Source organism: Cydia amplana, chromosome 1 (genome assembly GCF_948474715.1).
Source record: "Cydia amplana chromosome 1, ilCydAmpl1.1, whole genome shotgun sequence".
NCBI lineage: Eukaryota > Metazoa > Arthropoda > Insecta > Lepidoptera > Tortricidae > Cydia > Cydia amplana.
In genome coordinates, this window is record NC_086069.1 from 17,072,553 (window position 1) to 17,098,201 (window position 25,649).

The 25,649-nt window shown below is 34.6% G+C and overlaps 1 protein-coding gene and 1 long non-coding RNA gene across 2 annotated transcripts in view; both read right to left on the reverse strand.

Annotated features, from left to right (window-relative positions):
- Positions 1–25,649, reverse strand: part of LOC134649548 (uncharacterized) — a 96,999-nt gene that overhangs the window by 14,173 nt on the left and 57,177 nt on the right. The window lies entirely within an intron of this gene.
- Positions 10,747–16,832, reverse strand: LOC134654056 (uncharacterized). The gene is made up of 7 exons (XM_063509461.1): positions 16,300–16,832; positions 15,479–15,589; positions 14,369–14,787; positions 14,105–14,207; positions 12,604–12,699; positions 11,829–11,984; positions 10,747–10,812 (listed from the first exon to the last, which is right to left on the reverse strand). The coding sequence occupies exons 1-7, from the start codon at positions 16,504–16,506 to the stop codon at positions 10,747–10,749; spliced, it is 1,158 nt and encodes a 385-aa protein (XP_063365531.1). The 5' UTR covers positions 16,507–16,832.

Here is a 25,649-nt window from a genome sequence, read left to right on the forward strand (position 1 = left end):
TTAAGATGAAATAGATTACTACAGAGTATTATGCTTGGTTGAAGTGACCCGGTAACATTGGTAACTTCATTATATTTTTTCAATTAATGACCTGAATTATAGTGTAAGCTAAAGTGACCCTTATCTTATTTACCTTTAAATTAAATAAACACCCAAATATCAGTTGTTTTATTTTTAATATGTATATTGTACAATATATACCAATCAAAAAAATTACACAGGTATGTCATATTCATCCAGAAGAGTACACTAATTTACATTAACAAGTGGCATATTATATTGTAAATAACAAATATATGCACTATCTAACTATCTGCATTTTGATATGATTTTATTTTAGTAAACTTAGAAGACAGATAGGGAACAAAGAGAATATAAGCACTACGATAGGGAGTTGTTTTTGATATCTTCTAATTTGTTCATCATTTTGTTTAACATCGCTTTTAAATTGTCCGTACATGTTTCAAATTTTTTCAATAAACCGCGAGTGACAATTTGAATTGACGTACGCAGGGCGCGCTCAGCGAAAAAAAAAATCTTTTGGTTCGATGTACATTGCTGCTTTTCTTAGCGCAATACTGCTCTTTGAGTGTTGCCCTACTTTAGTTTGCTTTACATTGCTACTGACAAGATTTGGTTGACGGACTATATACTAACACAAATCTCTGAGGTACCTATATCTTTCCTGTCCATAATTAACTAGTAGTTCGCCCCGAACTGAGAACTCGCGGTTCGTCAAAAAGATCAATTGAATGCAGTCCTACTTAGTCCGAGATGGGCATTTCGTAATTGAATCCTGATTCCACGATTACTTGAAATTACTTTTTTATCTGATTACCGATTCCCAGATTAGGTACTTTGTAATGTAACAATACCGAATTACTAAGTACAATTCCATTTGAGGAATCAGGAATCAATTTCTCGAATATTACAATTACTAGTAATTGGAATCAATGTCGATTCCTCATTACAGGAATGCATTACTTGATTCCTTTCAGATTACATTTCGTACCACTACTATACTAAAAGTACATTTCGATAGTAGATATAGATGTTGTTGATTTACTAGGATGCATCTATATCTTATTTGAAACAGGTGCGCAGATTTCGAAAATGATGACCATGACCTATAAAACGACACCCATGACGACTTTTATGACATACTGCATGGCCGCCATCTTGGAATCCAAAATAGTCATCATTTTCGAAATTTGCGCCCCCTAAAACCTATAAAACGACATCCATGACGACTTTTATGACATACTGCATGGCCGCCATCTTGGAATCTAAAATGGTCATCATTTTCGAAAACTGCGCCCCCTAAAACCTATAAAACGACATCCATGACGACTTTTATGACATAGTGCATGGCCGCCATCTTGGATTCCAAAATAGTCATCATTTTCGAAATCTGAGCCCCCTATAACCTATAAAACGACATCCATGACGACTGTTATGACATACTGCATGGCAGCCATCTTGGAATTCAAAATGGTCATCATTTTCGAAATCTGCGCCCCCTAAAACCTATAAAACGACATCCATGACGACTTTTATTACATAGTGCATGGCCGATATTTTGGAATCCAAAATAGTCATCAATTTCGAAATCTGAGCCCCCTATAACCTATAAAACGACATCCAAGACGACTTTTATGACATACTGCATGGCCGCCATCTTGGAATCTAAAATGGTCATCATTTTCGAAATCTGCGCCCCCTAAAACCTATAAAACGACATCCATGACGACTTTTATGACATAGTGCATGGCCGCCATCTTGGAATCTAAAATGGTCATCATTTTCGAAATCTGTGCCCCCTAAAACATATAAAACGACATCCATGACGACTTTTATGACATAGTGCATGGCCGCCATTTTGGAATCCAAAATGGTCATCATTTTCGAAATCTGCGCCCCTCAAAACCTATAAAACGACATCCATGACGACTTTAATGACATACTGCATGGTCGCCATTTTGGAATCCAAAATGGTCATCATTTTCGGAATCTGCGCCCCCTAATACCTATAAAACGACATCCATGACGACTTTTTTGACATACTGGATGGCCGCCATCTTAGAATCCAAAATGGTCATCATTTTCGAAACCTGCGCCCCCTAAAACCTATAAAACGATATCCATGACGACTTTTATGACATACTGCATGGCCGCCATTTTGGATTCCAAAATGGTCACCATTTTCGAAATCTGCGCCCCCTAAAACCTATAAAACGACATCCATGACGACTTTTATGACATAGTGCATGGCCGCCATCTTGGATTCCAAAATAGTCATCATTATCGAAATCTGAGCCCTCTATAACCTATAAAACGACATCCATGACGACTTTTATGACATACAGCATGGCCGCCATCTTGGAATCTAAAATGGTCATCATTTTCGAAATCTGCGCCCCCTAAAACCTATAAAACGACATCCATGACGACTTTTATGACATAGTGCATGGCCGCCATCTTGGAATCTAAAATGGTCATCATTTTCGAAATCTGTGCCCCCTAAAACATATAAAACGACATCCATGACGACTTTTATGACATAGTGCATGGCCGCCATTTTGGAATCCAAAATGGTCATCATTTTCGAAATCTGCGTCCCGCAAAATCTATAAAACGTCATCCATGACGACTTTTATGACATACTGGATGGCCGCCATCTTGGAATCCAAAATGGTCATCATTTTCGAAATGTGCGCCTCCTAAAACCTATAAAACTATATCCATGACGACTTTTATGACATACTGCATGGAGTGCATGGCCGCCATTTTGGAATCCAAAATGATCATCATTTTCGAAATCTGCGCCCCCTAAAACCTATCAAAAAAAAATTATGACAGTGCATGGCCGCCATCTTGGATTCCAAAATTGACATAATTTTAAAAAATAATCTTTAAAAAAACAATATTATAAATGTGTAAACCGAGCACTTTCACCGATACCAAACTCGACCATACTTTCTTGCAATTAAAATGACCAGAATAGCAAGACCCCTCACAAATGGCTTTATAGCACTTTAAGCTCTTCTAGCTCAATAACCTCTTGTTCAAGCCAGCTCAAAATTTAATGACTAAAATATAATGCCCTCGACTATACGTTCACCTAATTTCATTTAAATTAGAACAAATTTACTTAAGTTATTGAGTATCAAACTATTCTCTGAAAGTTCAGCTTAAAAACATTGAAATGCCGGGACGTGCCCCTAGCCAGCCGTGTGTTCAAAGTCGAATGTAAGAACTTCGCTTCGCTTCGCTCGCTCGTTCGATTAATGATTTTAGAATTTTCTTGCGGTGTTCCACCACATAATGCATTTTTACTCCGAAAAGTTGATAGATTTTTTTATAGATTCAAAGAAAAAATACTTCGTTCTAACTTCCTCATAATAACCATACGGATAACTTACACTGAAGTAATGTTTTTCTGTTGGTTCAGGCCTTCATATTTAAATATGACACAAATTCCTTTATGATAAAACTATAGGTATTCATAAAAATAACAACATTCCAAGGAAATCTTTCAGTCTTTTCTACTTATAAAAAACAGGAGCATCAACTTTTTCGCGATTCTGAACACCTATGATAACAATTCAGTGTTGTTTTGTTTCCTGCGTCATAAAAACAAGAAGAGTAGTATAAGCAACGATAGGTAGAGACTTTTCCCTGCATGCAAACAACGATTTTATCAGACGGGTCTTTACCTACCTTATTTACGCAAAAGGAGAAGTTAATATGAATTATTACAGCCTAACTGAGACGGTCCGTCAGAGTATTTTACATTGTACGAGTATTCATATTGTTGAAGATTTGGCTGTTTCCGAATGACTTGCGTTAATTAGGTACTCTGAGTAGGTATGTACCTAAGACAAAATTTAAAAAAATACTGTAACCAGCTGTGATCAACTATTCCATGTTAAATGTATGTTGTGGGGCCAAGACTGATAGTTATCCAAACGCTCAAATAATGTGTAAGTCGCAAATCGTTTTTTTATACGATATTTATTTCAACGAAGCCAAATTACATTTTTGAAAATTTTATGTTTTTGTATTTTAAAATAGCCATAAAAAAAATCGCGTAAATCGGTTCGGTTGATATGAACCAGAGTTATTAATTATTCCTAACACAGTGACGGGAAAGAAATTTGGCGTAACCGTTTCAAGGTTTATTATTTCCCATATCATTATCTTGATTTACATTGTTTACAATGTTTACATTTTGCTTTGCAATATTTTTAACATGGCGTTTTTCTTTCATCTGGTTATTGACTTTGACAAAGATAAACGTAAAGTAAAACTTGGAAACCATTTAAATGTGTTCCATTTTTTTTTAAACAGTAAAAGATAATGACAATAATACAAACATGCGAAGGAACACAAGGAAAACAACATCGTAAAACTTTAGGTTATACGTGAATTACATACGTGCATATACTAACAAAATCTGTCATATTTGTTTACTTTATTTGTCTTTTCTATGGAAATCCACTTTTAGGCCCTCGAGGTTTTCAATACTATAGTAGTATGAATGTAAAACTTTGTTATTTGTCCAAATTGTATCTGACCGCTCTAAGTAATACACATTTAATGTTTTTAATTTCTTATTACATTAATAACAAAGTCAAAGCATCTAGTTATTTCACGCGCAAAACGCTGAGTGACGATGTTAGTTGCAATATGCGTTTGACCAGTCGCATGCCGAGTTCACAATCGCTTGCAGTATAAAACACAAAACATATTTTCAAAAGACATCAAAAACCAAATCACTAGACAGCACTAGGAAAGTTGGTCCGATGTGACCAATATTTTTGCGACGTGCTCACTTGCTCACCCGTCTTCTTTTATGGAGGAGCAGTTACGAAAAACTTTCATGTTATGGAAAGCTCACTCGCTATTGGCTACGAAATCACTTCACTGCTCGTAAATTCATGCATGATGCACGAAGTTTTGTACTTTCGTCATCACATGCGCAGATGATTTGTTTTACACGAGTTTACACGTACAGACAACGAGACATGTGAAAGTGAAAGCTTGTAATAAAAATATATTAAAAATTATCGTAAAAATTACCCCCATATATATACAGGGTGCTTCCTGTAACACGAGCAATAAATTAATCTAAAGGCTGTACTCCTCAAACTGACCAACATTTGTTCAGCAACTTTTAAAAATCATGAATCCTTTAGACTTCCTTTTTTTTATACAAAATAAATATTGCCTTCAATATACGCTGACATCAGTGTGTTTGACGTTGCTTGTCATGCTTTAAACATAACAAAATTTGCAGTACATTGCGTCTTAGAATAAACTTTAAAGTGTAATAAAAATCAATACATGAGTTATTTTCAAAAGTTGCTGAACAAATGTTGGTCATGCAGTTTGAGGAGTACAGCCTACAGTTTAATTTATTGCTCCTGTTACAGGAAGCACCCTGTATATTTTTTTCTCAACCATTTTTAATTGCAGCTTCCGCTATGATTTTGGTATTTTTTGATTAGATCTGTCAATATTGTGACTCATCGTACTATTTTAATCTATATATATAAATGCAAGTGTCCTGACTGACTGACTGACTGACTGACTGACTGACTGACTGACTGACTGACTGACTGACTGACTGACTGACTGACTGACTGACTGACTGACTGACTGACTGACTGATTCATCAACGCAGAGCCGAAACTACAAAAGCTAGAAAGTTGAAATTTGCACACTAGGTTGCATTTGTAAAGTGTACAAGAGATAAGAAGCGATTTTGAAAAATTCAACCCCTAAGGGGGTTAAAAAGGGGATGAAAGGTTGTATGGGGTTCAAGTTTTAGTTTAAGCTAGGAATTTGAAACTTTGTGAAAATGTATTATATTAAAAAACAAGAAAACTAATTTCAGCGTTTTCGAAAATTCATCCCCCAAGGTGGTGAAAAAGGGGTTGAAAGTTTGTATGGAGATCAAATATTTTTGTGAGTATGGGACTTAAAACTTTGTATATGGGTATATTAATATAAGACAGGAATAGTAATTTCAGCGTTTTTAAAAATTCATCCCCTAACAGGGTTAAAAAGGGGTTGAAAGTTTGAATCCATTACAAATGCTTTGAAACTTTTTAGAAATGCATAATAGCCGATTGCAAAAAAAGGAATTGCGACGTTTTAGGAAATTCAATCCCTAAGGGGGTAAAAAAGGGGATGAAACTTTGTCTTGGGGTGCAAATTTTATTTTAAGCTAGGACCTTGAAACTTCGCAAAAAGGTATTAAATTAAAAAACAACAAAACGAATTTTAGTGTTTTTAAAAATTCATCCCCCGAGGTGGTGAAAAAGGGGTTGAAAGTTTGTACGGAGATCAAATATTTTTTAGAGTGCGGGTCTTGAATCTTTGTATAAAGCCATATTATTAATTCTCAAGAAAAGTAATTTCAGCGTGTTCAAAAATTCATCCCTTAAAAGGGTTAAAAAGGGGTTGAAAGATTGTATAGGGTTTAAATTTTATTTTAAGCTACGAATTTGTAACTTCGTAAAAAGTTATTTCATTAAAAGAGAAGAAAACTAATGTTAGCGTTTTTCAAAATTCAACATTTAAGGTGGTGAAAAAGGGGTTGAAAATTTGTATGGAGGTCAATATTTTTTGTAAGTACGGGACTTGAATCTTTGTATAATGACATATTATTAGAATACGAGAAAAGTAATTTCAGCGTTTTTAAAAATTCATACCCTATGAGGGTCCAAAAAGGGGTTGAAAGTTTGTATAGGGTTCAAATTTTATTTAAAGCTAGGAACTTGAAACTTCGTAAAAAGGTATTTTATTAAAAAACAAAAAAAAAACCTATTCAGCGTTTTTAAAAATTCATCCCCCGAGGAGGTGAAAAAGGGGTTGAAAGTTTGTATGGAGATCAAATATTTTTGAGAATGCGAGACTTAAATCTTTGTATAAAGAAATATTAGAACACAAGAAAACTTATTTCAGCGTTTTTCAAAATTCATGCCATAACAGGGTTAAAAAGGGGTTGAAAGATTGTATAGGTTATAATTTTATTTAAAGCTAGGAACATGAAGCTTCGTAAAAAGGTATTTTATTAAGAGAAAAGAAAACTAATTTCAGAGTCTTTGATAATTCATCCCCCAAGGTGGTGAAGGGGGTCGAACATTTGTATGGAACCCAAATATTTATTGGAGTGCGGGACTTGAATCGTTGTATAAAGGCATATTATTACAATACAAGAAAAGCAATTTCAGCGTTTTTAAAAATTCATCCCCTAAAAGTTTAAACAGGGGTTGAGAGTTGGTAGAGGGTTCAAATTTTATTTAAAGCTAGGAACTTCAAACTTCGTAAATAGGTAGTTAGGTAGTAGGTTTTATTAAATAGTGGACTTGAAAATCTTCTGGGGGTTGAGAGAGATTATATCGAGATTATCGAGAACAATTTTATTCAGTTAGGGGCTTGAAACTTCGTAGCCAGGTTGTGAAAGACAAATCTCATGCGTTGTATAATAATTAACAAATGATTAACCGTCCCTACTGCTATCTTTTGCTGCGTAATGTTCTAAGCTAATGTAGAATTTATAACCACCAATATATTTACAAATCCACGCGTACGAAGTCGCGGGCAACAGCTAGTAGGTACATAATAATACGTCAAATACAGTACAGTAAAGTGTCATTCTATGGAACTTGCTAAACTTAACAACATTTCATGTAATGTTCGTAACCCCACGGTTTATAATTATCTATTATCCTTGGACAAACTGACTCCACAGCCAGTTTGTCCAAGGATAATAGATACTTATAAACAGCAACACGGACTGCATTTAACATCCTCAGAATGATAATGTTTTCAAAGTAGAATGTTGTCTGCACTTATTTAAGGTTACATTCGGATCGCGATTGTAACAGCTTTGGTTCTGTAGCGGTAAGTAAGCTCTGTTTTCCTAGGATAGCGGTGCCATCATATAGCGGCCGTCTCCGTACAAAATAATACGGCTAAATATGGATGGAGTAGTATTTTGTATGGAGGCGGCCGCTATATATGACGGCGCCGCTATCCTAGGAAACCAGAGCTTTCTGGTGCAGCGTGATATGTTGCCGTCACATGAGATGTCACTGTCAATTTCCGGCTGTTGCCGCATAGCTGTAACGATTTTAATGTTCAATCCGCGCGTCACTATGTTTTATAAAGATTGACAATGACAGTGACATGAAATGGCCCGTTTTCCGTTGCTGCAACACCGCAGCAGTAACGCTACATAAGCAAAGCTGCTGCAGTCGCAAGCAGAAAATATCATTTAAACCCAGTAAGCATTTGTTGTCAAATAAATTAAGTATATAATGATGTTTCTTCATAACTGCAGTATTATATATATCCTCCCTTAACGCCTAACGCCTTAACGCCTTTTTAGGGTTCCGTACCCAAAGGGTAAAAACGGGACCCTATTACTAAGACTCCGTTGTCCGTCCGTCCGTCCGTCCGTCCGTCTGTCACCAGGCTGTATCTCACGAACCGTGATAGCTAGACAGTTGAAATTTTCACAGATGATGTATTTCTATTGCCGCTATAACAACAAATACTAAAAACAGAATAAAATAAAGATTTAAGTGGCGCTCCCATACAACAAACGTGATTTTTGACCGAAGTTAAGCAACGTCGGGCGGGGTCAGTACTTGGATGGGTGACCGTTTTTTTGCTTGTTTTGCTCTATTTTTTGTTGATGGTGCGGAACCCTCCGTGCGCGAGTCCGACTCGCACTTGGCCGGTTTTATTTAGGGTTTCGTACCTCAAAAAGAAAAAACGGAACCCTTATAGGATCACTCCTGCGTCTGTCTGCCCGTCTGCCACTCAATTTTGGAAACTACTGAACCAATTAAGTTGGAATTGAAACCTATAGATGGCAGGAAAACCTATTAGAAATGTGCAGTCAAGCGGGAGTCGGACTTAATTAACCCTTGGAACGCGAGTCCGACTCGCACTTGGCCGGTTTTTAGGGTTCCGTAGCCAAATGGCAAAAAACGGAACCCTTATGGATTCGTCATGTCTGTCTGTCTGTCTGTCCGTCTGTCTGTCCGTCCGTATGTCACAGCCACTTTTTTCCGAAACTATAAGAACTATACTATTGAAACTTGGTAAGTAGATGTATTCTGTGAACCGCATTAAGATTCTCATACAAAAATAGAAACAATAAATTTTGGGGGTTCCCCATACGTAGAACTGAAACTCAAATTTTTTTTTTCTTCAAACCCATACGTATGGATAGGTCTTCAAAAATGATATTGAGGTTTCTAATATCATTTTTTTCTAAACTGAATAGTTTGCGCGAGAGACACTTCCAAAGTGGTAAAATGTGTGTCCCCCCCCCCCCCTGTAACTTCTAAAATAAGAGAATGATAAAACTAAAAAAAATATATGATGTACATTACCATGCAAACTTCCACCAAAAATTGGTTTGAACGAAATCTAGTAAGTAGTTTTTTTTTATAAGTACGTCTAAATCCCCTAAATACGGAACACTTCATGGCCGAGTCCGACTCGCACTTGGCCGCTTTTTTATAAAATAGCAATTAGATAAAGCAAACAAAACTACATAGAAACATTGAGGCCCCGACATTTGAAGAGTCTTATTGTATAAGGTACCTTGGCTACTGCAACAGGAAACAGCTAGGCTGTTAAGTGTAAAGTTTATGTGAATGAATTGTTTTAGAGTGCTCCCGTAAGGCTTGTCGCCTCCATTCCCTTGCTTGCCACTCATTGAATAGATGGATATAAAGCTCGTGTAAAGTAAATACTAAAGAAATTACGATACTATACTCTTTAAAATAAATAAAAATAAAAAGTCATTTATTGTCGCAAAACACAGTAACAAAATAAAACAAACAAGGAAAAAGAAAAAAGACACAATAAGCACATAAGTCCAATAGGGTTGCTGACTGTATAAATATATATATGTTTAATTATAACTATGTAGAAGAAGGAGTTAATTTGAACGTGACGTCGTGTGTGCGTTTCATATACACTAGTATCTAACCGTTCCGACAGTTCGAGAAAACAAAAAGAACTTGATTTGACCTGACAGTCAACCACCCTATAAGGGCAATAAGCATTAATTACAGCAGCAGTAAAGTAGCGATAAGTATACATACATCTATTAATAACTACTTATCTAATAGGTATAACATTTAGAACTATTTGTTAACATATAAATACCTACTATTTAAGTGCGACAATAGGCTCGGGACTCAGCTTGTGCCGCGAGTCAGGTGACTGCACAGCGCTGTTTTTCAGCCCGTACCTGTCTCTTTGCGTTTATAAAAGAAAATATGAATTGCTAGCTATAGGGGAATACATGCCTTCATAGCCTGTATTAACATTTAAGTAGGTGTTCATTTAAATCTAAATTTCAATTTTCTACCTATAGAAATATTTGTTCACGTCCAGCAATGGGGCCCTAATATGTTTTACTTTAATTTGATTTACATTTAGGTAAGTGTACATTGTTATGCAACTAATCATTCTTTATTCAGTTTTGCAATTCAACTAAAGCTAAAACAAGATGAAAATAAAAAAGCAATATACCTACGCATTTATATAAGTTTATTATTTATGCAACAACATCATACCATAGATTTAGTCCACCCGCCAATCTCATGTTAATAAATTCAGGTATATTCAGCAGCAAAATTAAAAAAAAAACTACACTACGCTACATTTTGCTTTCCTATCTTTAAAATTTAAGCAATCCAGTTGTCTCTATTATTTGTTATTTGATTCTATACTAGATTTCAACATAACATAGTACGAAAATGTTGATTTGAGGATCTGAAACAAAGAATATAATATATTATCTGAAATAAAACACAAAATAATGTTTATGATAAATTCAACTGCAAATACACTCGACGGCATTTAGCGCAGCGATCGAAGTTAGCAGATTTTGGACATTACTGGTACCTAATACAAAACTAAATATTTTAAAAACGAATGCATTTAGATCTTCTAAAGTATTATTCTTAGTTTAATACAACTATTAGATTTTATTCCTAATTTCAAGTTTCAGCATTGTGATACAGCGAGGAAATGTCGCCAGCATCCTTGGTACAATGCCTCAAGGGCCTATTTTAGATTTAAGCTAGTTTTTAATTCCTTTTAGTAATACACTGTATATATCTTGTTTGTAAATAAATGATTTAAAAAAAAATACAACTTATATAATTCGTATTTCCTATCGATTGTTTAGAGTAGATAATATACATATTGTTAAAAGATAAATTTTAAAAAGTGTTATTCAGACATTGTTTAGTTTTATAGGTAGGTTTGGATGGCAACTGCAGCTGCCTGTTGTGGTAAAAGGTTAAATTCCTACTTTGACTGCATTTTTGCGCCGCATTGCTGCACAGGCTACATTACAGCGGGAAATGTCAAATTTCATGCCGATGTCTCCTTTTAATGACTTTGTTTTCAATCATCCAAACTACGAGTATTAAGTAGTCTAGTGCCAACATAAATCCATCGTGCAGTACGATTTCCACTATCAAGTTTACATAGGACAATGAGGAAGTTTAAATGTTTTCAAAGAAACTTTATATAATCGACGATGCATGCACTTGAATTTCTCCGACCTAGGTGTATAAATAGACTGCCGGTTCCTAGTTTTCATTGTTGCTAACGAAATTCTTGGAACCGCTGAAGAACCAATACACCTACTGTACTGTTTGCGGAGATTACCTACGCGATAACATAGTACCTAACACTATATTGCTTTCACGATATTATGAAGTCTGGACAAACTTATGCAATTCAGCTATGCCACGCTTCTTCTCGCCATCTGTACTTACCGATGCCAGAGGCCTTACTCCAGCTCTTAGGCCACCGGACGCTTTGAACACCAAAGGAGTCTGCATTCGGCGCAAGATTGGTAGTAGTAACTTTTGATTACGTACTGACATCTTCTCCCAGGGCACGTTGTACAGCAATAGCGGCAGGTCATCCGTCTTGGAAAATAGGTAGGTACTCAGTCATTTACTGTATTATTTAATCATTAAAAGCTTAATAACATAAATAGGTACTTGTATATTTTTCAATACCGTTGCTCCCGAGAAAATTGATAATTAATGTTTGTTAATGCCTAATGTAATGAAACTGCTAGATTTGCAAATTATCCCCGATTAAACTTATTACACTAAGTAATAAATTATCGCGATGGGTATGTGCAAAGTACGAGGGTACTAAATTCGATGATCGCATTCTGCGTGAACTTGTGGACCCTAATTTAATAATAATTGCAAATATCAAGCACAAGTAGCACAACACAGCCCGGGACGTAAAAAGTAAGTATGATGATGTCTAAGAGCGGTTTCGCAGTACGTCCGATCCGAATCCGTGAAAATATGGTCCGAAGTAGCCGTAGAACTATTTCTATGGTAATTTACGCACTAGATCCGTCTGATTTCTTTCCGAATTCAGATGACGGAGTGCGTAAATCACCATAGAAGTAGTACTACGGCTACTTCGGACCATATTTTCACGGATTCGGATCAGATTCGGATCGGACGTAGTGCGAAACCGCTCTAATTCATATTAAACGGCAACGAAACGAAACACAACATTTACCTTAATACGTATTTTTTCTAAAGCCAGCGACATTAATATCAGGCCTCCCATGTGAAACTGCATCATAATTACATACGACAATCGGTTTGCTTTATCCTGTAACAAAATATTGATATTTCTGGCGATGAAATCTAAACTTATCTAGACGAAAACACCAGCTGGAGCCGCTCATGCCTAATATCACCCGGGGTAATTGTTGCAGCGGATATTTTGTAGACTGGCTGTAGTTTCGAAAATTGAAAATGGTTTTCTTACGAAATCGCGGCCAAATTTACTACCTACTGTATAAAATAAAGCGCACAATATGACTCGCCTTCAGGGATCGGAACCGGTTTTTTGCAAAAACTTCGAAATAACCATATTTTTCGAATTATTTTATACTCGAAATGTAGGACTCGGTTGTGTTTTTAGGTAACGACTTCATATTATTAGATTGCCCAATTAGAAATGAAATAATTAGCAAAGAACGAAAAAATACCGTTTTCGTTCCCATACAAAAAAGCCGGTATCCGATCCCTGCTCGCCTTTACATTGATATCTTTTATAATATTTAATTGCAATGTAAATAGGTACATTTTCCGGAATTAATACTTATATATTAATAATGTACATGCAAAATGGTAAACCGTAATAAGCTTTGAAACTCTACAACATTTTCACCCAAACCGCAAGACACATAGTAGGTAATTTGCCTGTATAACGCGGCATAATGACTGATTAGTTTCAGAAGTTGCCTCATTTAATAGTGTGTGTTAATACTGGAACAATGTCGTACTATGCGGTAAATAACTTGGTATCAAATTGTTTTAACGTAGGTAATTACGTATATTATAATTTTATAATTTTCTTATTCAGTTTTTGACATAACCACACCATGTAGGTCTACTATAATTTAGGTAGTATTAGGTAGTATTTTAAATTATAATTTAGGTAAATAGAAGTTACCTACCTTGATACGAGTAGGTACCTACAAAATATATGAGTTTCTGTTATTAATTATTTTTATTTTTATTAGTTTACCGCTAGCGATTTAAAAAAAACACTCAGTATAAATAAACATAAACGCTTTTTTACTAGTTTATGTACCTGTTAATTCGGGATAATTATTTTTTAATATATCTATAATAATATAAGTTTTAATTTTGGAATATTTTTCATTACCTACCAGAACATTTTGGATATGATCTTGTCAGCTGTCAACAGTGACATTTCTGGTCATTCACATTTATGTCGACAGCTGACAGATCACATCTATAACCATTTGATAACAAGAAATGATTATCTGAATAGGCCTCCTGATTATTATAATGATAATAGGTTTCAGTTATACGTAGAATAAACAAAATAAGCGTCTTTAAAACCGTTTGTAAATATTTAATGGTATGTTGACGCTTTTACATTTTACTTTTTTCTAATAACGCGGGAAATGTTAACGTACTTACCCGACGTAATGAGTGCAAGTGTTTGTTTAAATACAGATTTAGCAATCAAATGTACGTACCCCAATCATAATTTGGTATAGTAGTAAACTGTCAACGATTAGGTTGTGAGCATAATTTATAGCTACATTCATTCCAAACGCAGCCTGCATGTCTTTGAAAGTGCTGAAACAAATGAGTATTCAAACATATTTATAATAAGTAACATAAGTACCTAAATAAATAATAACGTAAATAAACATAACCCTCTTGAATAACCTTCTCTTTTCAATCCTTAGATACAGTACTTAGTTAAAAAAGGCAAGCTTACTTATTTATTAACTTACCTTAAAATAAAAGAATGATATTTTATAATGTTTACAATCCTTGTTTTAGTTGTAGATTCATCTAGCTTTGTAGCAAAATATGTTTTTATCTTGTATCGTAGTACGTCTATATGACTCAGAAAGTGAAAAATGAAAATAAAGTTAATAGAATCATAAAGAGCAAAGACACAGCATCCATTACCAACGAAGTACACGTTCAGTGCGTGAGTTATAGCCCATGTATTGTAGTCATAGCCATAGTCAAACGGCATCCACATGTACAAACACGTTTCCATCCGTGCCAACCGCTTTTCTATTAGTTCTTTGTTTTTAATGTTGTTTATTAGAGGAATGAAAATCCATAGAAGCCAATCGAAAAGAATGAAAGTTGCAAGACACAACGTAGTCCAACGGGTGTGGCGTTCGACTTGAATTAATTTCTGTAAAAACAAACAGTTTTAGGGGTGAAGTCTAAAAAAATTTGCGCCCCTAGTTTGACAGCCCAATGAACTTAATTAGATTAACGATTTGACCCCGCTCAATGCACCTCGCTCATATATGTATGAGAGAGATGTACTGCAAGTAATGTCAAAGCAATATCAAGTTGAGGTATTTAAGCTTCATATAGGCCTCCTGAAAAATGAAACGATTTCCCGATGGTGGCTTGGTACTTCGGGTACATTGGATTCTTTCTTTGCAAGCAATACGTCTTGCTTAGCCCGTGACAGCTTTTATTGGATAGTTTTCCACTAGGTCTTATAATTGATTCTGAAATTGGGTTTGCACTTCGTGTATAAGTAACTATGTCGACATAGAAAGCTTCTATATATAGAACCCCTCTTTTTCATTTTACGGAGCAATCAAGTGAAATAATGAATGCTTAAAACAATGTAGGTATTGTAGTTATGAAAGACATCTTCTTTAATTTAGCTATACAAAATGCTTCTTTGGCTCATGTCGAAAGGGGGTATTATTTGCAATTAAAATATAATGTGGACAGATTGTGCAAAAAATGCGTACAACCAAGTAGGTAACTTTCCAAAAACAAACTTAGAGCACCCGATATTTTAAAAGAAAATGCCATTATACAAAATAAAGATATCTATCTCTACATATAATTGACAACTTTACCTTCTTTATGAAATCATCCTCGTCGTCAGTAAAATTGCTCAGGTGTATTTTATCCATGAGCTCTTTCATTATTTGGGGGTAAGCTGGTATCATGCAGATTAATATCTTTGCCTAAAAAATTTTTATATCACAGATCAGTGGCCAACAAAATACCTTAAAAGACATAATTACTTATGTGTGACACCCGCTTTCGACTCAACACAGCCCAGGGGGCCGATTTTTGAATTTAGATCGCTCGATTTCGTCATTCGAAAATCGGTGGAAAACGGCGAAATGCTAATATTTGAAATACGAGTGATCTAAATTTGGAATCTATTGATATTGACCACTCGATTTCAATTCTATTAGTAGAATTTAAATGCCTAGTAGTGGAGATATTATTTAACGAAATACACGAAATCGAGTGGTCGAAATTCAAAAATCGGCCCCCTGGTGATTTAAATGATCGCGTATAAACGCGTAAATATAAATTTACCAAATTTACATTTTAATATAATTACATATAGACACTTGACGACATTAAAATATTTTACGAAACATCTGAAATATCAGAATGCGAGTCATAATCGACCAAACTTTGAAAATTAGCTAAAGCTTTCAAAACTACCTGAAGTAAGCTCGTAATTGTCAACTTTGTGCTTACATAAATTATACAATCTTGCTATCTATCTTCTTTCTCAGTTTAAACTTTTAAAAGTTTTACTATAATAAGTAAAGTGTACCAAACGTGAATCTTTCGGATTTCTAAAAAACTAAGAAGCTGAACCAGAACTTGCATTTTCGTAATATAAAACGAGCATAATATAAACAATATCACATACCGTCACGACTGCAGTTGCTGGAATAATAGAAAACATGGTTCCCAAAATTCTAAAATTAAGATCATCAAAATTTATATACATGTATACACATTGCAACATTAAACACATCGGACTAGCAAAAACTATCATCCAAGTATTGCACATTAAAATCTTATGGACAGCAGGGAATCCCCACCAAGTTCGATTTCCCATCCCAAAGACGTTCATTGCAAAAGCTAGTTTTTGATAAAATATCTGTTGCCTTGGAGGTAATCTGAAAGAAAAAAAACATGCATTTGAATAAAATCATTAATAATTTTCTCTCTTGATTAAAAAACGCCATAATTACAAATAGTATTCCAATTTTATGTTTTCTTTGAGATCATCATTGTTATTAACATGTTTGATTAAATCAGCTTCTTCGAACTCCATGCCCAATATGTCTATATTTTTCAATTGTTCAAGTCGTAATACTAGAGTGGGAAGTAAGAAGGGCAAAACGTATTTACGACAGTTGTTTGAAATGAATTTGTGTCCATTGTGTTACGAGTTATGATTGTCGATGGCGCAAGGTAGGGCTTGTATGTGACTTCAGTCAATGTTTATGTGGCTTATGTACAGTCAGCAGCAATACTAGGTACCTTTGCTAAGTCACCTTTAGGTGGGTAACATAGCACCTTTGCATACAAACTTCTATGTAGGGGGGTACTTTTTAACTATCGAATCTGCACACTAAATTTCAACTCATGGTAACCGTGCTGTAGAGGATAGCATCAGACAGCAGACATACGAAAGCGGGTCACAGTTCAATAATTTGAACAAAAGTTTTCGTGTTTGTATACTAAACGTATTTAATTCGTCTACCTAAATAGATATTTGAATAAATAGGTAGGTACCTATAAAGCATTAGCTGGTTTTTTCTTTTTCCCCTGTTTTTCTGTCATTTATAAAGTGCCGACTAGTCGCCGACTAATTGCCGACTACAAATCAGGCTGGATAGTCGGTTTTCCTGACTTGTCGGTACATCTTTATTTATTTTTATTTTTATTGTATTTTTAACTAAAGGATAACTAAACATGTAATAAACAATGGATATGATTTTTTTCATAAAATGTCAATTAATTGGCATTTCCCGTTCGTAGTTATCTTTGATGATAGGAAAGTGAGCTGCTTGTTTCATTCTACTTACGAAATTAGAGGCTTCGTTACTTTCTGTGACTACTTCGTTGCTTCAAACAATCGTTTGATGATATCATGTCTGAAATTACATAGGTAATTAGATACTCATTGAAACTGTTTATTGTGGATAGACTGAGGGGCCAATTCAAACGTACACTTGATATCAATACGAAATCTATAAATGATATCTGTTAGTTATAATTGCCATGAGTTCTTTCTTGCCGAGCTAGCACAGGAGACAGTGGCGCGACAGTGTCTTGCCCACGAGATAGACTATAGCCGTCTCTCTTTAAGAGCCAACAGGAGTGGTCATTTCTCCATACAAACGTACTCGACTGTTTCCTCCGTGGGTTTTGAAGCTAGAGCAATGATTTTTTCAACACAGATTAATATTGTCAATATCTGTGTCGGACCGTTTTGCTTTTTTTGATATTTTTGATTTTCAAGGCGCTAGAGCCCTTCAAAAATGGCCAAAATGGCCTAATTGACTATGCCGCAATGAGAGGCGTGCTATTCAAAACTGATATCAATTAGTCAAAAAAGCAAAACGGTCCGACACAGATAATATCATAATCATTTAGATTTCCAAATTTGGTTACGATTGGTTAAGTTTTGGAGGAGAAAACAGTCGAGTACGAAACCTCGATTTTTGAGATTTTTACGCAGGGTTTTTCGCCTTGTCCTTATCGCACTAGTTTTAAGAGCCGCTTCCGTTAGCGAGACGGGTATATTTACCTAAAATATTTAAATCTTAGCTCCTGTTGGCTCAATGTGGGTAGTCGCGCCCTTCCTGTGCTAGGCCTACAGATAGGTATAGTTTACCTGTCATGTAAAGTGTACGTTCGGATTGGCCTCTAAGTAAAGGTTACGTGTTAGTTTTTACTTTTGTTGTTAATAAAAGGCGCTTATTCTGATATTTAAATAACGGCTTAAGTTAAATACAGTACGCACTATTCATATCGAACTAAGCTAAGTACCGTTTCTAGTTTGTCTCAGAATTTAAAAAACCTACGGTTTCGTGATATACGTGAAAAAAGTTATCGTTTACGTAGGTTTTTGACGTTCAGATTATCTTGTCGCAAAAATTAGTTTGCATTATTGTTCAGAAACTAACTACTGCACCACTTTCATGTAAAATGAGCGATAAATTAGTGTTCAATACATGGCCGAGTGTAATTAAAATTACCACTTTTAACACTTTGTAAGTCTGGTAGAAAAAAAAACATCGGGAAATTATTCTACATACATGACGCAATTTATACTACTTCATTTCAACCGCATGTAAAGTTATAAATTCAATACCTAGATTTGGTATTTCATCCCCCTGAGTTATCGCTTTCGCTCTCCCGCTAATGTGCTTCATCCATCATCCAAAACTCGGTAATATTGGATTTTTTACCAAGGATTTTCACCTTGTTTTAAATTATTGCGAATGTATCATGATGTCTATGAAATTGGCAATACTTCTATCAAATTATGGCACAAAATTTTGGGATATACGAGACACATGCGTGTTTAATAAAACCCGCTATATTAATGTCCTAGTTTGTTGATCTGAACAGATGGAGCTATTGGTATCCATACCTACACTGACAAGAGCTTAAATAAATAGGAAATTGACGGGGCAATGTCCCTGTCAATATCTTTGATAAAATTAGTGACGGATTGAATGTTCTAATCGTGATAGTAATGTGGCAACGAACGTCACTCATTTTATTTTACCAAGACTGACACCGCAGGCGCAGTAATGCCGCAACAGTAACACTCACTGTGGCCGACTTTATTCGAATGTCACCAGTTGCTAGTAGTTATTACCTGAAATTATACTTAATTCTATAGTTCGTTTTTTTAGCATTAGAAAGAAGGTAAGCGATCTTGACATGTCTTTTAATTGAAAAACGTTTTTTTTAAATCAGTAACTATTATTCATGAAAGCAGAAGAATATTAAATGATCGTATAAGATTCATAAATGTTACATATTTGCCATTATTTATTTTTAAAACGTGTTTTTCAAAAACCAGACACGTCAAGATTGTTTACCTTATTTCTAATGCTAAAAAAACGAACTATAACCTCATACCTACTTTTATTCTTGTTTTCATTTATACCTTCTTAAATATTTATAATTTGTATACTAAACGTATTTAATTCGTCTACCTAAATAGATATTTGAATAAATAGGTAGGTACCTATAAAGCATTAGCTGGTTTTTTTCTTTTTCCCCTGTTTTTCTGTCATTTATAAAGTGCCGACTAGTCGCCGACTAATTGCCGACTACAAATCAGGCTGGATAGTCGGTTTTCCTGACTTGTCGGTACATCTTTATTTATTTTTATTTTTATTGTATTTTTAACTAAAGGATAACTAAACATGTAATAAACAATGGATATGATTTTTTTCATAAAATGTCAATTAATTGGCATTTCCCGTTCGTAGTTATCTTTGATGATAGGAAAGTGAGCTGCTTGTTTCATTCTACTTACGAAATTAGAGGCTTCGTTACTTTCTGTGACTACTTCGTTGCTTCAAACAATCGTTTGATGATATCATGTCTGAAATTACATAGGTAATTAGATACTCATTGAAACTGTTTATTGTGGATAGACTGAGGGGCCAATTCAAACGTACACTTGATATCAATACGAAATCTATAAATGATATCTGTTAGTTATAATTGCCATGAGTTCTTTCTTGCCGAGCTAGCACAGGAGACAGTGGCGCGACAGTGTCTTGCCCACGAGATAGACTATAGCCGTCTCTCTTTAAGAGCCAACAGGAGTGGTCATTTCTCCATACAAACGTACTCGACTGTTTCCTCCGTGGGTTTTGAAGCTAGAGCAATGATTTTTTCAACACAGATTAATATTGTCAATATCTGTGTCGGACCGTTTTGCTTTTTTTGATATTTTTGATTTTCAAGGCGCTAGAGCCCTTCAAAAATGGCCAAAATGGCCTAATTGACTATGCCGCAATGAGAGGCGTGCTATTCAAAACTGATATCAATTAGTCAAAAAAGCAAAACGGTCCGACACAGATAATGTCATAATCATTTAGATTTCCAAATTTGGTTACGATTGGTTAAGTTTTGGAGGAGAAAACAGTCGAGTACGAAACCTCGATTTTTGAGATTTTTACGCAGGGTTTTTCGCCTTGTCCTTATCGCACTAGTTTTAAGAGCCGCTTCCGTTAGCGAGACGGGTATATTTACCTAAAATATTTAAATCTTAGCTCCTGTTGGCTCAATGTGGGTAGTCGCGCCCTTCCTGTGCTAGGCCTACAGATAGGTATAGTTTACCTGTCATGTAAAGTGTACGTTCGGATTGGCCTCTAAGTAAAGGTTACGTGTTAGTTTTTACTTTTGTTGTTAATAAAAGGCGCTTATTCTGATATTTAAATAACGGCTTAAGTTAAATACAGTACGCACTATTCATATCGAACTAAGCTAAGTACCGTTTCTAGTTTGTCTCAGAATTTAAAAAACCTACGGTTTCGTGATATACGTGAAAAAAGTTATCGTTTACGTAGGTTTTTGACGTTCAGATTATCTTGTCGCAAAAATTAGTTTGCATTATTGTTCAGAAACTAACTACTGCACCACTTTCATGTAAAATGAGCGATAAATTAGTGTTCAATACATGGCCGAGTGTAATTAAAATTACCACTTTTAACACTTTGTAAGTCTGGTAGAAAAAAAAACATCGGGAAATTATTCTACATACATGACGCAATTTATACTACTTCATTTCAACCGCATGTAAAGTTATAAATTCAATACCTAGATTTGGTATTTCATCCCCCTGAGTTATCGCTTTCGCTCTCCCGCTAATGTGCTTCATCCATCATCCAAAACTCGGTAATATTGGATTTTTTACCAAGGATTTTCACCTTGTTTTAAATTATTGCGAATGTATCATGATGTCTGTGAAATTGGCAATACTTCTATCAAATTATGGCACAAAATTTTGGGATATACGAGACACATGCGTGTTTAATAAAACCCGCTATATTAATGTCCTAGTTTGTTGATCTGAACAGATTGAGCTATTGGTATCCATACCTACACTGACAAGAGCTTAAATAAATAGGAAATTGACGGGGCAATGTCCCTGTCAATATCTTTGATAAAATTAGTGACGGATTGAATGTTCTAATCGTGATAGTAATGTGGCAACGAACGTCACTCATTTTATTTTACCAAGACTGACACCGCAGGCGCAGTAATGCCGCAACAGTAACACTCACTGTGGCCGACTTTATTCGAATGTCACCAGTTGCTAGTAGTTATTACCTGAAATTATACTTAATTCTATAGTTCGTTTTTTTAGCATTAGAAAGAAGGTAAGCGATCTTGACATGTCTTTTAATTGAAAAACGTTTTTTTTAAATCAGTAACTATTATTCATGAAAGCAGAAGAATATTAAATGATCGTATAAGATTCATAAATGTTACATATTTGCCATTATTTATTTTTAAAACGTGTTTTTCAATAACCAGACACGTCAAGATTGTTTACCTTATTTCTAATGCTAAAAAAACGAACTATAACCTCATACCTACTTTTATTCTTGTTTTCATTTATACCTTCTTAAATATTTATAATTTGACCTCACTACATACATACTGCAGTAGGTAGGTAGTATAGGTAAACATCAGGACTGTTCAGTGTAAAGTTTATGTGAATGAATTGTATATTGAGTGCTCCCGCAAGGCTCTCCGTATTCATTCCCTCACTTGCCGCCCACTCATTAAGTGAATGGATTTATATATTTCGGATACATAATTCGCGTTTCAACTTATTACACTCACTACATTTAAAATATCTGTTAATCTTTTTAAATATCTAAAATCATCAAATATTTTTTGGAACGAAATACTTTTGATTTAGAGTTCGAATAATAATATAAAAACAATAAGCTAAAATGGTGCTATTTTAATTTCGTCCCGTTTTATCTTCGACTGTCCTGCGTTCCTTGAGATTGCCTGTAATTTCATTTCATACAATGAATAGGTTTAACTATATCTCTAAGTAAGAAGAAGAAATTAAAACGAAGTTTTGTTATTTAGTGAACATTTTCACGAGTTATCACTTCATAAGTCACATAAAAAAATGATGTCTTCCCCTCTCTATATAACTTACAAAATTCTATTTAATAGTGAAAAACGTATATTTTTTTTATTCCAATTATTCGTTATTGATAATAGGCTTATTTTATTTTTATTTCTGAAACTCGATACACATTCACCGTTATGTACCTACTATTTACAGTAATTTATAACCTGACTGCTTAAAGATTTTAAGGATTACCTGTGGATACTTTGGATGGAGGCAATTTACTAAAAGTCTTAGCACAATATAGACGAGATAAAATTATTTCATGTTTTTGACTTTCTACCTTGTTGAAATAATCACAAAGTAAATATTACAAGCCTCATATGGTTGGATAAAGTGCTTATATTAAAAACATTATGTTTCAAAGGGTTGTTTTAATAGGTACTTAATTATGGATTTTAATAACTCGTGCATTTATTTGCAAAAACAACGTTTAATGAAGATTAACAACTTATGAAGAACATAGAATGGCAAACTCTTTTATGACGTCAATTATTTCGTGTAGAAATTTATAAAATTACCTAAATTACGATGTACCCTTATTTTACCGTAAAATCTTTTGCCGAATTTTGTTTTAAAAAAAATTATTCATAGAATGATCGAATCCCACATTTTTGTTACAACTAATTTTGTTTCTTCGATTATTCATTTTAAAGAAACATATTATGTAACTTTATTAAAATTCAGAATATTTATTGAAAGATTATTAAATAAAATAAAAAACTAACTGTAGAATTATTATTCATTGAGTATTATTTGTACGACACTACAGTTCACAGAATATTGATTTCAACTATTATTACTTCACTAAATTACCTTTCACCTAGTATTCATTTAAATAAAACACACTTCAAATACACCTAAACGCACTTAGACTTAAAAGTAGAAGTAAAAGTAAAGTGTAACTAATCAAAATCCGAATCGGAGTACCCCACTATCCACGTGGTCTTGTCTGTCCTACCCCTAGAGTGTATGTAAAAGCCGGAGGCGCGGAGGGGAAGCAGCCCTCACCCGCCGTAACAAAGCGCAGAGCACAATGCGAAGGCGACCAGCAAGCCGAAGCTGTGGAGGCGAACATTTGTGCCTGCGCTTTGATACGCAAGGGCGAAGGGGCTGCTTTGCCCGTAGCGCCGGAGCAGACGCGGACCACGACTCGATAAAGAATATAACTCCAACAATAACAACTCCGCAACATTTACATTCATTTGCGTCAACATTTCATATGATTTTACCCGCAATGTTTTTAACGTTGCAATGCCTTTCGGCCTGACAAAAATATGTATGAAGAATACTTTAATAATATTATTCTATGAAATTAATGTTCGACTAAATAACTGTTCTGTATTTTAAATTTCGGTAAACCTTATTTATGAGAATCAACTTTTATACATATCGATGATTCTGTGAAATGAAATTACATGGATTAATTATCCTTAAAACGAAACAACTTTTTAATTTTTTCTGTAAAATGTAACTAAACCGAACCAAAATTGTTTGAATTAAATATTCTGTGTAATGATTATTTTGCAATATGAAATTATTTGAAAAATTTTCTGTGGAACAAAAATCTACAGAAAAATTGGCGACAAAACAAAGGTAAACCCTAAATTACACACGTTGTAGGAACTATAACAGTAACTTGTATAAATCAGTTAAAATTAAAAAAGGCTTTAAAATTATTACTTACATCCAACTTTGTCATATTCTAAGATAAGTAGGTATATTTTTTTAAGGTAGATGTTTCACTGCTTAGTTCCTTTGATATAATTCTGGTTCGATCATTCCCAACCATCCCTCGTACCGTCTCCAAGAACACTCGAAGGACGAATAACCTCACCCCGTATAAACATATTCAGCGCAGCTCCATACATTCATTAAATCAATGTTTACCCGAAGCACTTCCACTACTTAACACGTAACTAGAATTTATTTAGTGGAGGAAAGTGGAATACGTGAACGAATGAGTGTTATGGTAAGTGATAAGATAATGTTAAGGATACTCTGTTTCGTAATTTGTGCAACTTAGGTACTTACATTTCAAAGTATGGCAATGTTTTTTTAGAATTGTGTAAAGTTAAAAGAATAGTAGTTACTTACAGCTAAGTAGATAGGTACTTATAGTAACAGGAAAACCATTAAGTAGGAACTTTTTTGTTTCAAGAAGTAAATAAAATATATAGATGATGCTATGGTTTGTTTTCTTGGATTAAATTAAATTAAAGGAGTACTTAATACAAAATAAAGGGAGGTTTAAATAAATTACAAAGATGTTAATACGTAGTACTCGACGACGTTTCATTATTCAGGTACTTTCATAACTTTGGTTTAAACGACTAAGATAAGTAAAGGGTAAAATGTGAAAAATATATTTTAAAAAATCCGAGTGTGGCCGCTGGTACAAATACCGCGCGTGCCGTGCCATGCGCGTGACTAGCTCAACAGAAGACAGTGTGAGAACAGTGATATAAATAAATACTAAAAGTAAAAACGCCAAATGTCGCAAAATTGTATTGAGGTAACATGTGTCAGCGTATCTTTCCCGTTTGAAAAATACTATAATACTCAATGTAGTATTATTACAAAAACCTTAAATGGTTGCAACCCGTAATGTGCATACAAAACTGGTGTAACAGTTTATTCTGATAGACCGGCACATCCAAGCTGATATTACTGAAAGTTGCACAGTATGGTATTTAGATTAGGTACTTGTAGTATAAACATAAAGGATGACTCGTTGAAATTCTTTATTATAGAGGCCCAACGGAGCCGACATGTCTTTTTGATAAAGGCTTCTTTTAAATAAGTAGATAAAAAAGAAAGAAAAGGATGACTCACGTTAGACCGGGCCGTGTCCGGGCCGGAGCTTCCGGCGCTTACTTTTCTATGACAATCACAGGTGATCACGTGATGTTTTCCATAGAAAACGAAGCTCCGGAAACTCCGGCCAAGATACGGCCCGGTCTAACGTGAGTCATTCTTAAAGCAGTAATTTTTAAAGATTTTAAACCCTAACTGGGATTACAAGGGTTCAACATTTCTATAATATTCGGTGAATTATTTAAAAAGAGTGACATGAAACC

Bases quoted from the DNA above. Each gene is read 5' to 3' on its own strand.
- LOC134654056 (XM_063509461.1), bottom strand. From the start codon at position 16,506: ATGAACGTCTTTGGGATGGGAAATCGAACTTGGTGGGGATTCCCTGCT. The intron at 14,208-14,368 runs GTAAGTTAATAA...CATTTGTTTCAG, and splicing joins TATCATTCTTTTATTTTAAG to CACTTTCAAAGACATGCAGG. The intron at 12,700-14,104 runs GTACGTACATTT...ATTTTGTTACAG, and splicing joins TATACCAAATTATGATTGGG to GATAAAGCAAACCGATTGTC.